Source organism: Hydra vulgaris, chromosome 02, assembly GCF_038396675.1.
Source record: "Hydra vulgaris chromosome 02, alternate assembly HydraT2T_AEP".
In the NCBI taxonomy this organism is placed as follows: domain Eukaryota; kingdom Metazoa; phylum Cnidaria; class Hydrozoa; order Anthoathecata; family Hydridae; genus Hydra; species Hydra vulgaris.
The window spans coordinates 22,608,436-22,626,278 of NC_088921.1; the positions used below are offsets into that span (position 1 = coordinate 22,608,436).

The following is a 17,843-nucleotide window of genomic DNA, read 5'->3' on the forward strand; positions in this document are numbered from 1 at the left end:
GTGGTTGCTACATTTTTTGTTTGTTTGTTGACAAGTATACTTCAATTAAATCACCTTAAAATTATCAGTTCGCTACTAATCGCTTTGCTTTCAAGTTTAACTTTTTTTTATCAAAATAACAAAAACCAACTATTTTTAAATTGCTTTTTAAAAACGTCGAGTGGGGTACGGACTATAGATTAAAAAAATTCTTGCGATTTTTCAAAATTGTACAATAAACTACAAACGTCATTTTAGTTAATAAATAATATTTTAACTAAAATGTGAAAGATGTGATTGAAGAGATTACATTTATATTCATGATGCTAATTAATTAACTTTTTGGTATCCAAGGTTTTTGCATAGCATTATAGCGAAAAAAATTCCAAGTATCTATAAAAAAAGAGGTAATGTCAAAAGTCATATTTAAAAGAGCGTGTGGCAATCTTATTTGAGCAATGCAACTAAAATAAAAATTGAAAAATAAATAATTTTTTTCACCTGTATGAAAGCTATGCCAACTCCAACACCTCCAATTTCTAAAATGTGACCATTTACAAATACTTTCCCTTTTGCAATACAACCCTAAAAATAATTTAAATCGGAAAATAACAATGATATTGAAATGGTTTTTTTTTACTTTTACTTTAAACGATTTAGTTTGTAATGGATACCTCAGAATAAGTAGTGTTAGGTAAAGAAGGAATATCTTTCGCAACATTGCAATTAGGCGCATTTTTGGCACAACAACTATTTGGTACTACTATGTGTGGAGTTGACTCATTTTTAGGTTTAAAATTTTTATACCAACTAGATGAGCTCCAATCCAATGGTGTTTCTGCACCACAACATTTTAGCTAAAATGGGAAGTATAAACAAAATAAAGAATGTTAATTTTTTTTTTTTTTTTGCATGAAGCTTCGCTTTAACATAAAGTTAGTTTTTTTTGTAAAAAAAAACCAAACAGTTTCATGCTTACCTGTTTTTGAACGTAATCTACGCTGTCAGTAAATCCTTTCTGAGCAACAGTTGAACCACCATATTCATTAATAACAGAATTCTTGGTGTTTGTTGCGACATTTTTTAACACTTTATCTTTCTTCACATATGCGTAAATACCAGCAGCAATCTCCATTAAAAAAATGAGAATCAACAGAACCGCATACTAAAATATATAAAAAAACCAATGAAATTATTGGTATTAAATGTGTAACTCGTTGGTATATACACGTAGCAAATTGTAGCAAGTACGTATCAATAGTAAGTTACTTACTGATGCCAACATAGTTTTACTTTCTTTCATTGCGCCACAACAACCAAGAAATCCAATTATCATTACAATTGCACCAGAGGCTATCAAAAGGTTTGCTACGCTTAAAACGGAGTCATCATTGCCAAGTATACTACTCCAGTCTTTAGCTTTTATACGACTGTATATACCAACTCCTAACACTACAATTCCGCAAATCTGCACAATAATAACATTTTCAATATACTAACCATAAAAAAAAAAAATTAAAATAATAAAAAAAAGTGTTCAGAAAAAATGTTAAATAAACTTAATTGGTTTCGAGCAAAAACCTAAAATTCTCACCCAAAATACGAAATTAAAAGCAAACAGAAGATACTTCAAAAATTTCATCCCGCAAGAAAGTTCCATTTTTTATATAACCTAAAAGTGTATTTTCTTAATACAAAATAGAATTTTATTAGATTTTAAAATAATTGCTAGCAATTGCAGCTGTGTGAATAACTACAAAACAAAGCAAAATTAAAAATTACGTTAAACAATGTTACATATTGTATAAATAATGTTTACCGCTACGTAAAAAATAGGCTAGAATGTTTTATTTACAAAAGTAATGTCTACGATAAGTTTAAACAACATTTAAAAAAATGAATTAGTTTTTACTTCTCAAACCTTTATACCTAAAGTGTCGACATCAAATAGTCGCTTAATTCTTATTCAACTTTTTCAAGGCGTATTTCAAATTACTAATATATGTATTATTTAAACCGCATCCGTGCAAGAAAAGTGAATCAGGGTGTTTAAAATACAATTACTTAAACATAATAAAAACAATTACTTAACTGTAAAAAAAAAAATTAATATAAAAAAAAATAAAAACATATTATTATAAAAAATATAACTTCTATGTAAAAGAAATAAAAAATTTTATCTTAATAATTTATGGTTTAGTAAATCTTTTTACGCTTCCTAGTATGTATTAACGTACGTTGTCGTCATTGATGACCTCAAAATACTTGAGGTATTTAAAATAATCTTTTTAAACTGAATATTTCACTTCAACTTACGTCCTTTGATAAATATATCTTGTACATCGTATCAAATATTTTTATTTAACATATTATTTATATATTTTTAATGTAAATAAATAAAAAGCACAATAGTGATAAGAAAAATCATTTTAAAACTTAATTTGATTAGTTTACACATAATTAGTTTAATAAAAAAAGAATTTAAGAAAAAACTCTAACTTTCTAAAATTAATTTCTGTAAAAATTGAGAACGGTGTTGTTGAATAAATAACATTGTTTTGTAATTAGAAAATAATAGAAACCATAAAGAAATCATTTTCATTGATGACTAAAATATGGCAAAATTTTTAAAATAAAGTCTTTACCATACCGAGTTTAAAAAAATTTTGTTTATTGTGTAAAATCCAACCTTTCTTTCTCCATTTTTTCCTTCTACGTCAGCGGAGGCCGCAACAGCTTTAGGTGTCTTCTAAGGCAGAAAAGGCGTCAACACCTATAGGTGTTTTACTAAACTTTAAACATTTATATATTTATAAGTAAAAAAAAATAAAAAAATGCTTTGCAGAAGATTGCCATAATTGAATCTCCATTCCGCTTCCGAGAGGGGGATCCAATAACTAAATTATTATTTATCAATAAACTTTAAATTTTATAGTATAATCTCTTAGTGCTCAAAAATTATGAATTTTAGGAGATTGCAAGTTTTACATTATCATAGTTTTCGAACACTGAAAGAAAATTAATCAAAATTTGAAATCTATTGATAAAAACAAACTTGATTTAGGGTAGTGAAATTTTTTTTTAAATTTGATGTTTTGAATTGCAAGGGGAAAAAATTGGGCTTTCCCAGTTTTTGTTAATCAAAATTCCCAGTTTTTGATAATCAAAATTTTTTTGCATATTTCATTTTACATAAGTACAAACATAAAAATGTTTAGAGTAAGCTCCATGCAGAGATGAATCTAAGAATAAAATAATAGGGGAGGAGGGGGGGATAAATTCTTAAAAAGTACCGACTGGTTCCTTCAGTAAAATAAAAACGGTCCTCAAAACTAAAATTTACCCAACTAGCCGACTACATTCGTTAAAAAATTGACTATAACTTAAAAATCACCTACTTTGGGGGAAGGGGTGAATTAAACCCCCGTAAAATCGCCTCTGGCTCGATGTCTGGAAGTTATCAAACAAACAAAAAAATGGTGTCGCCACCGGTTTATCGAGTATTTAATAGAGGTTTTTATTTTTTCGAAGCAACTTTTTATTCTCCATGTATTTTGGATCTCCACGGTTAATAAAATCACTTCAAACAAAGAGAATATCGATCAATTTAAAAGTCCGAATAACTGAAGAATATTTGATTGAGTTTCTTAAAGAAATTTAAGAAACTCAAAACAATATTTTTTCAGTTATTCGAACCCTCTATTATTCGAAACTTCGTTTATTTAAAGTGATTTTTTGTTTCCTTTGAGATAAAACCTTACATATATTAAAATTTTTTGGCAAAACTCCTGACTTATATTGTTTTATTCAGCAGAAAAAAAACAATAACAAAGTGTTCTTATTACTAAAAATAAGTTTTAATAGTTTAGAAATCTTGCAACATATAAATTTCAAGTGATTTATAGTCAAAAAGGGATACATCAAGTCTGTTTTTAAGTTTGTTTCTTTCCAAGTTTGCAGCCTTTACTGTATTTTTAATGGGATAAATATTACAGAATTAAGTTCTGAAAAAAGTAAAATTTTGTTTTAGCAACTTATTTCGCTTAAAAAGAAAGACGCAAAAGAAAATTGGAATTTTAAATCGATTTTAAATATAATAAAAAAAAAAGAAAAGAAAAAGATCAATAGGGGGGAAGAAAAAGAAAAAATAAAGATAAAAGAGATCAAAAGAAAAGATTTATAAAAAGATAAGAAGATTTTTAATCAATCTATTTTTTGCTGTTATTGTGTGTGTGTGTGTGTATATATATATATATATATATATGTATATATATATATATATATATATATATATATATATATATATATATATATATATATATATATATATATATATATATATATATATATATATATATATATATATATAATTTTATTTATTTATCACATTTTCATTTATATTTATTTTAGATTCTAGTTTATAATTAGATTATTTATTTTGTTATATTCTAATAAATATTTCTTTTATTATCATATCATTAGTTTATAATACTTATAATTAGTTTCTTAACTTATAATAAGTTTTTTAATCGTTTAATTAAGTTATAATCATTATATTGCAGTTGCTTGTTTGTTTTACTGTTATTTCATTATCATTCATCATTGTTATTGTTTATACTTTTTATACCTTACTCTATATTAGTATTTTAGTACTATTATTTATATAGCTATTTACTTATAAATCATTATCTCTAGATCCTTTCAAATATTTCAAAAGTTCATTTTCACTAGTTTAACAATGGCTTTAAACTGTCATCTGTGTAAAAAATAAGTTTAAGTTGCCGCTCAATTCAATTTGACATTTATTTGTTTTGGACTCATTCAAAATGCAGCAAGCTTGATACTGAGTACAATTTACTACAATTAAGTCGCTCACTGCGGCGTTGTGTAAGTTGTACAAAAAGTGTCTTTTCCATTCACAAATGTACCAGATAACAAATTCAAATAACTATTTTCGTCTGACAAAATTCTTATAACTGAAGATTTACCTCCGTCAATAAATCTCTATCCGTCTTCTCATTTAAATAAAGTTTCTAATCAAATTAATGATTATGTTTCATCTCATGTTTTAGATTCAGAAAAAGAAATCCATGCGTCAATAGACATAGTTTGCAACTATTATAATATAAGTAAATTCTGTTCCCTAAACTTTGAGAAAATTAACGCTCTCTCTTTATTTCATCTAAAACTATCATCATTGCTAAAACACTTTGAGGAATTAAACGTATTACTATTGTTAATGAGTTTCCATTATTGGTATAACCGAAGCACGATTAAAAAAAGTAACACCAGCAATTTATCCAATCCTTATCGATAACGACAACATTGAGCACACACCAACTGAATCTTCTTGTGGAGGTACATTATTATACTTATCAAAAAAATTAGTATATAAACGAAGCGATGATTTAATTATTTATACAACATATTGTTTAGAATCAACATTTATTGAAATAATTTTTTCTAAGAAATCTAATATTATTGTTGATTGCATTTATAAACACCCTTGCATGGATATAAACGATTTTATAACTATTATATCTGTCCTACTTCAAAAAATAAATGCTGAAAATAAATCGGTTTTCTTTCTAGGCGATTATAATATTGATCTGATACAATCAAATAATGACACTGCAACGTCTGATTTTTTAAACTTGCTTTCTTTTTATAATATTCGCCCTTTTATCACTTTGCCAACCATAATTTCTAACCACTCTGCTACAATCATTGTCAATATTTTTTCTAATTTATTAACTAATGAAATTATTTCAGGAAACTTGACAACTTCAGTTTCTGATCACTTACCTCAATTTTGTATTTGTCCTAAATTTAATAAGTGATTTATACCACTCAATCACAATTTATGTTGCAGAAATTTTATAATAAAATAAACTTCAAATCAGATTTATTAAAAATTAATTGGGATAGTCTTATAGAGAACAGTGATGTTAACTCTAGTTTCCAAACATTTATTTCTGAAACAATTTAGATTTTGAACCGCGACGCCCCTTTTAAAAATATTAGTATTTAGAACTTCAAGCATCGATTTAAACCTTGGATTACAAAGGGAATCTTAAAATCAATTCAAATACCCAACCTTTTTTTAAAAAAAATGTTAAGATCAAAAGATATTAGGAACATAATCAAATTTAAAACTGCTTTCAAACAGTATAATTACATGATAATTACCTTAATTAAGCTCAGTAAAAAATGCATTTTAAAAAGTACTTTACAGAAAATGTAAAAATCTTCGCGAAATTTTGAAAGGAATTAATACTTTAATAAATGTCAAAAACTCTAATCATTCATCTCCCAACTGTTTACAAGATAATGAAACATATATAACTGAACCAAATCTTATCTCTGAAAAGTTTAACACTTTTTTTACAAACGTCGCACAAAAACTTAAATCCAATATTCATTCGTCTTACATAAACTATACAAAATATCTTAAATATCTAAATTTACATAGTCAACTCCTATCTCTAACAAATACTCCTGAAGTTTCATCTCTTATATCTAATTTGAAGCTGATGAAATCAATAGGCCCGAGTAGCATTCCCACAAACATTCATATCGATTTTAACTAAGAATTTTCAAATATTCTTTCTAAACTATTTAATATACCATTCGTGAATGGAACTTTTCCGAATGTTCTAAAATTATCTTGTATTGTTCCAATATTTAAAAACGGCTCTAAACTTTTATGTACTAACTACAGACCTATTTCTCTTTTATCTAACATTAGTCAACTTCTTGAAAAACTTATGTATTCTAGAGTGTACTCTTTTCTTAACTCTTTTAACGAATGAGCATTAACAGATAGCTTACTTTTCAATTGTTTTGAAAGAGCTCTCCTGAAACCCCTAAAATTTTTGGATGCCTTTGTTTATAGATATTTTTTTACCTAAAACAGAATTGCAGGAATTTATCATTTCCTTACTATTTGAGTAGAATTTTCTTAAGTGACGGATCCTGCATTTCTTGGTTTATCAACAAGTTTTGGCGAGTTAGGCGGGGGTTTGTGTATTATTCTTAAAAACTCATTAATCTAAAAATTAAAGTATAACCACTAATGATTACAAACCTTTGTGAATTAAACTTGTTAAAAATAATTCAATTAAAAAAAAATTGGTTTGTGACTTAAACCTTAATATTTTGGATTATGATAAAAAAATAAAAATATTAAGCAATTTTTTAATGTCATATTTAAAAATAGTTATAATCCTGCGATCAATAAATCTTTGCGCATAACTAGAAAATGTTAAACTTTAATGTATCAAGTTATCACTTAAGACTTCATAAATATAAAGATAAAAACAGGAGTATTTAAAACAGATATTTCTGATCATTTACCCACAAGGCCATCCTGAAGATGTCTCTAAAGGAGGGGGAGGGGTGTTGTATGTATTTTAGTAGAGACCTTAAAAAAAAGGTCCTTGATATTTGGCATTTTCCAACTAAACTTCAAAACTTGCCAACTGAAATGCTAAATACATAAATGTGCCAACTCAAATGCATGTATAACAGCTTTGGGGGAAAGAGGGTGGGGGTGGGGGTGGGCTGGAACACCCGCCGTTTGGGACGGCCCTGTTTACCCATATTTATTATTGCACAAAAACACGATAAAGTTGATTTCCAAAAAAATAAAAAAATTACAGCTAGACTTATAAATGACTATTTAATTGAATATTTTCATAACCTTTTATCAAGTGTTAACTTGAATGACCTTTACTGAATTTAAAGGCTGAAAAAGCTTTCGACAAGTTCATATCTGAATATTATAAATATTATTAAGTTTCAAAATTGGTTAAATGAAAAACACAATTAAACCCTCGGATAACTAAGGGTATTCTTAAATCTTCTAAAAAAACAACAACAATTATACAACAAATTTCTTAAAAAAGCAACAACCCCTTCGTAATGAAACTAATTATAAAAACTATAAACGCCTCATTGAGTCAATTATAAAGAGATCTAAAAAAAACTATTATTCAGATCAATTAATTGATTGAATTGATTGAAAAAGCATTCAAATGATCCTTAAAGTAGTTGACGTATAATTAATGAAGTCATTGGTAAAAAATAATCCAGACAAAAATACTTTTGCCAAACTTCTCCATTTTAATAATAACTATGTTGGAAAAAAACAATTGGTAGCTGAAACGCACGTCATAAGGATCACCGTGATCCTTATGACCTTACTAATTGTAGACCTCTGTTCTTAATAATTTAAAAAAAATTCTAGAACAAATTATGTATAATTTATTATACATAATTCAAAATATTATTCTTATTTAAAAAAGAATGGAGTCTATAGACTTTATTCTTTCTTAATTAAAAATAATATTTTGTACAATAAACAATATGGTTTTAATACGCAATCTTACATCTTGTTCATAATGTATTTAATGGATTTAATTTAAAAATAAATACTTTAGGTGTCTTCATAGATCTAAGTAAAGGCTTTGATACAGTTGGTCATATAATTCTTTTGCCCAAACTCGAAATCTATGGTATCAAAAATTCAAACTTAGCATGGTTTAAAGTTTTATTGTTTAACAGGAAGCAATATATTTCCTACATTGATGGAAAGACAGATTAATATTGCTATTACATGCGGTGTTCCCCGGAAATCTATTCAAGGACCGCTTTTGTTTCTAATTTACGTTAATAAACCACTAACCCAGTGGTTTAAGTCCAATAAATTATCTCTAAATAATACTAAAACCAAACACACATTATCCATAAATTCTTAAAAAAATGTATAGTATTGAAACTTCCAAATCTTTTTATTGATTATCATATAATAAAAAGAAAAATATCATCAAAGTTTTTAGGCATAGTTTTTGATGAAAACATTACCTGAGAGAACATATAAATGTAATTAAAAATAAAATTTCAAAAAATATTGGTATATTATACAAAGCTGAACAATTTTTAAATCAATCTTGTTTAAAATACATATAACTTTCCTTTACTCATTGTTACCTAAATTATGGACACATTGCTTGGTACAGCACCAACGTTACAAAGCTACGTAAATTTCTCTGCAAGCAAAAACATTCTATTAGGATTTTTACAAATGAAAATTGGCTCTCCCATACAAAAACTTTTAGTAAACTTAGTGTTTTATTATATTTATAATTTATTTAAATTTCAAATATTTTTAAATTAGATCTTAATCATATTCTTATATTTATGTTTAAACTTGATAATAAAATGGAACTGCTATTTAACTCATTATTTAAACAAATTAATCGTATATACATCACAAGATTATCAAGTTAATCATTTATACATCACAAGATTATCAAGTTAATCATTTATACATCACAAGATTATCAAGTTAATCATTTATACATCACAAGATTTTCAAACAATAATAACAGTCAATCCAAAACCTAATATTCAGCCTCTACTCAATAACAAACCGAGAACCTAAATTATGGAATACATTTTTAAACGAGAATCTTAAAACACTCTCTTGTCTTCATCAATTTAAAACGAAATTTAAGCAAAGCGTTTTACTAAACGGCGATGAATTATGTTACTTAAAAATGTCGTTTAAGAGTATTCCTTTAAAATGTGAACCACCTCAACGACTTTGCTGTTTTTTACTAAAATAAATATGAAATTTAAATTAATTTTTTTATGTAAAAATATTACGTAAGTAGAGCAGTGCAAATTTAAAAAAGTACTTACTAAACTTAGATACTACTTTATTTTCAAGAAAAATAAAAATAAACATCTTAATATAGACTTTTTAATTAAAAAATTAAATGCACTGGTTTCGACAAGGTTTTTTCATAAACTTCGTACAAAATTAAAAACTGCCGTAAAAACATCGATGTTGAAAATCAAACTAATAATGGTTATAAAATAGTAGTAAACCCTAGAAATGTTTTAAACTACTACCTTGTTTAGTAAGTACCTGTATGTAACAAATAAGCAATATTCTTTTTAAGAAACTTCTTTAAGTTTTTAGTTTTGACTATTCTAAAATTGATACTGTTGCCCTAATGGTCTTATTGCACCGGTGTGCCCTTCTTTATTATTTACATTACAATCATTTTAATAACATCATCTGGTAATGATTTTTGTTTTTCGACGATCTTAAAAGATCTTAAGTTTTTAAAAAGATATGTCTGATATTGACAATACTAAAAAGACAAAATATCGAGGTTGAACTCATGATAAATCAGATGCAATACGCATCTGATTCATCATGAGTTCAATCTCGATATTTTGTCGTGTGTTTAAGAAAAGCAAAGAGTTATAATATAACTAGAGTGAGAATAAAGTAAAAGTATGTCATTTTTCAAGGAACTATTTTTGTAGTAACATAATTTTCAATTAATACCGCGTAATTATCATAGTTTAGAGTAATTATAGTAACTATCATTCCAATATGGTACGAATTTAAAAATTTTATTGGAACTATAGTTAAAGCTCATTTTTAAAACTTAAATACATCATTAAAAATTTTCAAAAAAATATTTTCTTACTTGAAAATCTTTGCCTCGATTGCCCAATTAAAAAGTAAAAATAAAAAAAAATTTGTGAATTAATTACACAAAATATACCAGAAATTTGAAATTTATTTTAAATATAATACTAAAATTTATTTGAGAGAAAATGAATGAGAATAAACAAATATTTTAGAAATAATGCAGAAAAAACTAACTCTAAAAAGTTAGGCGAGAGAAAAAAAGTTAATAAGATAAAATTTCAACATTTAAAATGCGTTGAACATAAACCTTCTCTCAAATGAATTTTATTACTATTAAGAACAAAGTTAAAATTTCAGCTCTTTAAACTCTATTAAGCAAGTAATATCAGCTCTTTAAAGGTCTATTAAACAAGTAATTGGTTTCGCAATTTTTTTTCACAAATGTTTCGTTTATATACCGCGGTTGCTATGGCATTGTTACAGAAAAAAACTATTGATTTAGAAGACTTAATAACAAATTCTTAATTCTTAACGTTAAAATGTTAAATGTCTTAAGTTAAACCAATCACATTCTACTTAAATAAATACTATCTTTTGATATTGTTTAAATACGCAATCAAAGAATAACAAATAAAAAAAAAATTTTATCCGATAAAAGTTTAGAAAAGTGATTTATATAACTAGTGATTTCGAGTTTCACGGCGTTAATTTTCTTGCTAAAAATCTTTCAGCGCGAATTGTTCGCGCGATTATTAAAACTAAATTTCGCGTAGGCTGGAATATTTTTACGTTTAGTTCAGTCCACAATTAAATATGCAGTTAAGTAACATCATGGCTTAATTGGTCAAAAGTTTTTAATGTGTTAATTTATTGAAATATGAGTTATATTTTTGTTCATGGAAGAATATATGTATTTTTACACATTGTTCGTATTATTTCATTCATAATAAATAAGTCTACAAAAGATGCTTGATAAACCACTATGTTACCTCTTCTATACACACTGTTTTACATTTAGAATTGATACTTGCATTAGTATCTTTCTTTTTAGCTAGAGATTTTGAAAGTTGATTAATATATCTTGAGATATTTTTTTTTTTCTTGTAAAAATTGACATTTTTGATTTTCAAAAAGTCTTAAAACCTATAATAATGAATTAACTTTAAAATCTCTAACTAAATATGAACCTAACACACTAACTTAGTGTGTTAGGTCCTTAGAAATGGTCCTTAGTGACTAAGGACCATTTGCGGAACTTCTTTATAAATGAAGTAAAAGTTAAGTATGAGTTTATCTCTGATGTTTCTATGTGACTTTTTGACTAATTTTCAGAAAACTTGCAGCCATTTAAAAAAAATATTTTTTTATTATTTGATTAAAAAACAAACAAGACTTTATTTTGAATGTTAAAATGTAAAAGTTATACAATTTTTTATTTATTTGTCACCTTGACATTTTAAAAATTTTATAGTTAATAAAATATATTTCATAAAAGTAATATTTATAAGTAGGTATAAAAATATATACATAAAACAGTATGAAAAAATGTTTACAAATATCTTAACTTGCAACGTGTGAATGGCTACACATCAGTGTTGTCGGTGTTTAACCGAGAAATGCATTTAGATCATTTTATGAAGTAAGTTTATTTTTATTTATTATTATTGGATTGTTAGGATATTTAAACACACTAAATATTACTTTTTATTTTATTTGGCTGAGGTAAGCAGGCTTCGTGAGAAAAAAAAAAATGCTTGAAAGTTTTTGAAGTTCCCAGTTTTATATTTGTATTATTAGATTTTCATAGTTGTTTATATTTATTATTTATACTTTTATATTTTTGTTTTGTTTTCTGTTTAATTTCGTATTCATGAATATCAAAGTTATGTTCATTAAATTTAAAAATTGTCTGAATTTTATTTTGCATTTTTTTGGGGGTGTCTAAAATGCGGGGGGTGCGGCTCCACGTTATTAATTGGCAGCATAAACTGAACGAAAAAGCAGTGAAGCTTGAACACTCACCAATGCAGTTGTTATATAATTATGGTAATCAAAATATCATTGCTTCCTTACTATTCTGCAATTGCTAATAATGAATATGAATAAGATATACATATATATATATATATATATATATATATATATATATATATATATATATATATATATATATATATATATATATATATATATCTTATCCATATTCATTATTAGCAATTGCAGAATAGTAAGGAAGCAATGATATTTTGATTACCATAATTATATAACAACTGCATTGGTGAGTGGTCAAGCTTCACTGCTTTTTCGTTCAGTTAATATTACGCCTTTTTCACTTCCGACTGCTTTTTCGTTCAGATATTATTGCGCCTTTTTCACTTCCGCATTTTCACCTCCGTAGAAAGATATTTTGCACCATTTTCAAATATTGAAGAAACATATTTTTTTTTTCAAAGAAAGATATTTTGCGCCATTTTCACTTCCGCATTACAACAAAAACAAGTTATGAATTATGAATTATTATTAATTATATAAAATTATGAGTTATTGTTATTAATTATATAAAATTATTATAACTCATGAATTCGGCAGGTCAGACAAATATATCTATTAACATTTGGATAGCACCGAAATTGAAGCCCGATATTAGTAGGCCAGCTTTAGATAGTTGAGCTGCACCGCCTATTAGTAGCCGGCGTAGCCGCGCCGCCAATTAGCACTAACCATTTATTTTTGCATACTTGTATTGTAACTTCATTAAATAATTTTATGAAGCATAAATTTTTTACTTGGTTACATATTATTAACTTGTTGTTAAGTTATTATTAAGTTGATAAACAAGTTTATTATTGATTACAACAGTTTTATTATTGAAAGACCTCCACGAATGTAAACTGGTATTACTGTAAATAAAATGTACGGCTACAAAATGTATTCAAGGAATTATAATTAGTATATTCAAACAACTATTTGGTTATGTTACATTATATAAGTAATGAACTGAAGTGTTTACAAATTTTCTATTTTTACAAATTTAAATATTTTATATTAATAATTTTTCATACAAATGTTGGTGTATACCTTAAAAAACTGTGTTTCTCTCATTTATATTCATTAATATCTATTTATATGTTGCAATTTCAAAAAAAAAACAATTTGTAGTTTGTTTTTCAAAGTTGATAAACATCTGACACAAGGTATCAGATATACTTTGTATGAGGTTATAGTAATTTGATGAAAAGTATCAGATTATTAAAAACCTTGATGTTTGTGTTAAGGTTATCTAAGTAAAGCCATAATCCAAGCAGGGATGAAGAGTCCCAAAAGGACTCTGCATTTGTATTTCACAAAAATGTTACTTCAAGTATTGTGATTTTCAAAATAGGTATCACAGATGTAATTTTTAAGGCTGCTAAGTTTTATGGCTTTTTATTAAAAAATTTGTGCTGGCAAACATCAAAAAGAATGTACAGGGTGGGCCAAAGAAAACATGGATAACTTTTGCAATAATCATTTATTTTGGTTAATTTTTATTATAAATTAAATATATTTTATAGAAGTTATTTGTAGAATATGACATCAGACAAATGTCAACCATTTTTCTCGAAACAGAGATTGGCTCTTTTTAATGCGTTTTCCATTACACCACATAATGTGTTTGGTTAAAGGCTCAGTATTTCGTCTCGAATACTTTGCTTCAGCTGTCTAATAGTCTCTGGTTTATTAACATACACTTTGTCTTTTAAATAGTCGGGCGCAGTCAAATCTGGCGAACGAGGTGGCCAAGGAAAATCTGATTGTTTTGAAATAAGACGTTCGCCAAAAATTTTACGCAGCAGGTCCATAGTTTGTCTAGCAGTATACAGAGTTGAATCTTGTTGAAACCACAAATTAGGATTCTGCTCCGCCATTGGCCGCAAAAAATTTTCAATCATTATTCTGTAAGAAGCTTCTGAAATCGATTCCGGCATTCCATCCTCATTTTCGAAGAAATATGGTCCGATAACTCTAGTGGCCATAACACCGCACCAAACAGTACATCTAGATGAGTGCAATTGATGCTGATGTGTTGCCCTTAGATTTTCAGAGTCCAAAATCTACAGTTTTGTTTGTTAACATAACCATTTAAATGGAAATGCGCTTCATCCGACATCAAAAAATTATTTAAAAAGTCAATTTGTGTGGCTAATTGTGTAAAACGAATAGCGTATTGTAGTCGTTGTTGGTAATCTTGCGGTAGCAGTGTTTGCACAATTTAAATTTTGTATGGGTACATCTTAAGATCCAACTTTAAAATTCTACGCAATGTTGTTCTGGAAATGCCCAATCGGCTGGAACGACGGCGAGTTGAGACAGATGGAACATCTGCAACACCGCATAGCATCCACATTATCTTCAGTGCGAATATTTCGATGAACACCTAGTCCAGGACGGTCGGCCACTGAACCCAGTTCCTCAAAACGACCAACCAAACTCTTTCTCATGAAGGCTGTGGGAGCTGTGCTGGAATTAAAATGTTGTCGATATCTACGCAGCGTCAAAACAATTGATTGTTGATAAGAATAGAAAAGCTCGATAGTTTTAACGCGCTGTTTTGTACTGTATGGTTCCAAAATAAATCTCCGAGAATTCAGTTATAACCTAAAAAAAGAGAAAAACAAATATGCCAAAAAAAGTTATTTTGGTTTTACATTAGTAGGTCTTCTTTGGTCCACCCTGTACAAGCAACAAAAATTTTTAGGTTTTATTTTATTTCTGAAAATCCATTTGCATTTTGATTATATCTCTATTTCAGAAATTATATTTGTTCAAACTAGTTAATATATTTTTTTAGACTTGGATATTACTTATACCATTTTAAAATTTCTCATATAACCTTCATAAAAAAGATAAGATATTCAAATTATGAAATTTATTTATATTAGTTTTTATAAACATTACCTGTTATAAATATATCAAAAAGAAGACACCTTTCTTAATGTTATGCTTTTTATTTTTTTTAAATAAATTAATGTGTAGATATATATAGTAATTCTATTGGTTTAAGGTTAAGTTATTATATTGTTTTAAGAATAAATTATTCTATTGGTTTAAGATCAAGTTTAGGATAGCTATTTAATCCACAACATATCTAAAGCTAGGCTGTTCAACAAGCTATGCAAATTACAGTGTGTGTAGATTTATGAAATGGAATTTACAAATTGAATGAAAATAGAACATGTATGATAAATTGATAGGACAGTAGTAGTTTTTTGTTTTTGTATTTTAGGTATTGGCAGGCGGTTCTTGACGACTTACTTTTCTGCAACGAAATCAAAAGAACCTTCAACTACAAACCAATTTAAAATAATTTTTATAGCAGCATTTTCTAAGAACAATTTTTCCCTTTATTTTATTTACTAATTAAATTACTTATATTTCATAATTTCTTTATATTATTTTTGGTGATTGTTTAATTTTGGTGTTTTACAAAATGTTAAGTTTAAAAAATTATTTTAAATATAGATTTTTAGTTTTTTAATAATTAATTTTTATTCAGAAGTACAATTATAATTGGAGTGTTCAATTTTTGTAATTACGTTTTTTCAGCAAATATCAATTTTGTATTATTCTATCAATGTGAAAGTCTAATCTCAAGATATAATTAAAAAAATGATAGGATGAGGTACATAAACATATGCTTTATTTTGGGAGATTTTTGAACAAAAATTAACGCCGTGTTTACAGTTTTTCTTGAGCTGTGTTTTTGGAAATGACTATTTATAAATTTTTTTATTAGAATTGAAAAAATGTCTAGATTAGATTTGGTAGTATTTTTGCTGGATTGACAAAAAAGTATTTTAGAGGCTGTCCATAAATTACGTCAGTGAAATAGGGGGAGGGAAGGTCTGAGTTTTTTTGACATTTGTTAACTGGGGGAAGGAAGTGGGGAGGTCTAGACAAGTTTACGTCAACATTTAACTTTTTTAAATAAATTTAATTACGTAAAAAAGAAAAACAAAGCACCTTTTGCAGTGTTACATACTCGACAAACCTTTAGTATTTTAATAAAGCTATTTATATTCCTTCTTTTTAAAAACCGTGTTGTGCTTTAAAAAGACCCGAGATGTTTACTCGTAACAATATTATTTTTTCAAAGTTGTTATTGGTTAGTCTGCTATGCAAACAAAATAGATGTTTGTAAGTTCTTGGTCTACATTATATTATTTAAACGCTTATACCAGGGATCGGCTATCTGCTGTTGATGCAGCTCATTAGCTCCATGCACAAATATTAGTACAATATTGAAATAATGTTTCGTTAGATAATTTAAAATGAAGATATTGGTAGCTCTTTGAAAATTCTGTTTTAAAGTGCTATCAATATCTTTTAGCAAATATTTTGACGTTGATTCAACGTTGAAAACGCGTTGATTTAAGGACGTTGACTTAGGCGTTGAATTAGAAACAAAAAATCAACATTAATTCAACATCAATAAATTAACGTTGAACTGACGTTAATTTACAAACGTTGATTCAAGCGTTGAATTGGAAACAAGAAATCGGCGTTGAAATATCAACAATGATTCAACGTCAATGAATTAACGTAGCACTGACTTTGATTAACAAACGTAGACTTAAGCGTTGATTTGGCAACAAGAGACCGGCGTTGAAATATCAACATCAATTTAACATCAAAAAAACAACGTTGAAATGATGTTACGTTTTCGAACGATAACACTTTAAAAACATACTAAAACGTATTTTTTTAAAAGTGGGGATAAGGGGGTAAATTCATTTTCATTTTTGCAACTACCTTCACTCTCATTAGACTCAAACGTCACATTTTACTTCACAGTCATCATCATCTTGATTATCTTTATCACCTTTTATTAACTTCTTCATCATCATCTTGATTATCCTTATCACCTTTTATTAACTTCTTCATCATCATCTTGATTATCTTTATCACCTTTTATTAACTTCTTCATCATCATCTTGATTATCTTTATCACCTTTTATTAGCTTCTTCATCATCATCTTGATTATCTTTATCACCTTTTATTAACTTCTTCATCATCATCTTGATTATCTTTATCACCTTTTATTAACTTCTTCATCATCATCTTGATTATCTTTATCACCTTTTATTAACTTCTTCATCATCATCTTGATTATCTTTATCACCTTTTATTAACTTCTTCATCATCATCTTGATTATCTTTATCACCTTTTATTAACTTCTTCATCTTTTTTTCGTGGTTGTAAGATTTTTGTTTTCCTCCATTTAAAACGATAAGGTGCATACTTCAAGCAAGAGGCTAATAATGTCCATGTTTCTTTGTCTGTTGCTTTTGCATAACAGTGCTTAATCGATTCTAGAAATAAAATGCAAAAATATTCAAATGGGGTAAAGCAAATAAAACTGTAGAGAA

The 17,843-nt window shown here is 26.9% G+C and overlaps 1 protein-coding gene across 1 annotated transcript; it reads right to left on the bottom strand.

The window, feature by feature from the left end:
* Positions 1-231: 231 nt before the first annotated feature.
* On the bottom strand, positions 232-1,745 carry LOC100205782 (CD151 antigen). The gene is made up of 6 exons (XM_065790318.1): positions 1,574-1,745; positions 1,253-1,447; positions 959-1,144; positions 654-836; positions 481-564; positions 232-372 (listed from the first exon to the last, which is right to left on the bottom strand). The coding sequence occupies exons 1-6, from the start codon at positions 1,637-1,639 to the stop codon at positions 310-312; spliced, it is 777 nt and encodes a 258-aa protein (XP_065646390.1). The 5' UTR covers positions 1,640-1,745; the 3' UTR covers positions 232-309.
* Positions 1,746-17,843: the final 16,098 nt, after the last annotated feature.

What these genes read in the sequence shown, in the direction of transcription:
- LOC100205782 (XM_065790318.1), bottom strand. Translation starts at nt 1,639, where the DNA reads ATGGAACTTTCTTGCGGGATGAAATTTTTGAAGTATCTTCTGTTTGCT. An exon ending in CTTTTAATTTCGTATTTTGG is followed by an intron (nt 1,448 to 1,573) that starts GTGAGAATTTTA and finishes ATTATTGTGCAG; the next exon opens with ATTTGCGGAATTGTAGTGTT. An exon ending in CTAACACTACTTATTCTGAG is followed by an intron (nt 565 to 653) that starts GTATCCATTACA and finishes AATTATTTTTAG; the next exon opens with GGTTGTATTGCAAAAGGGAA.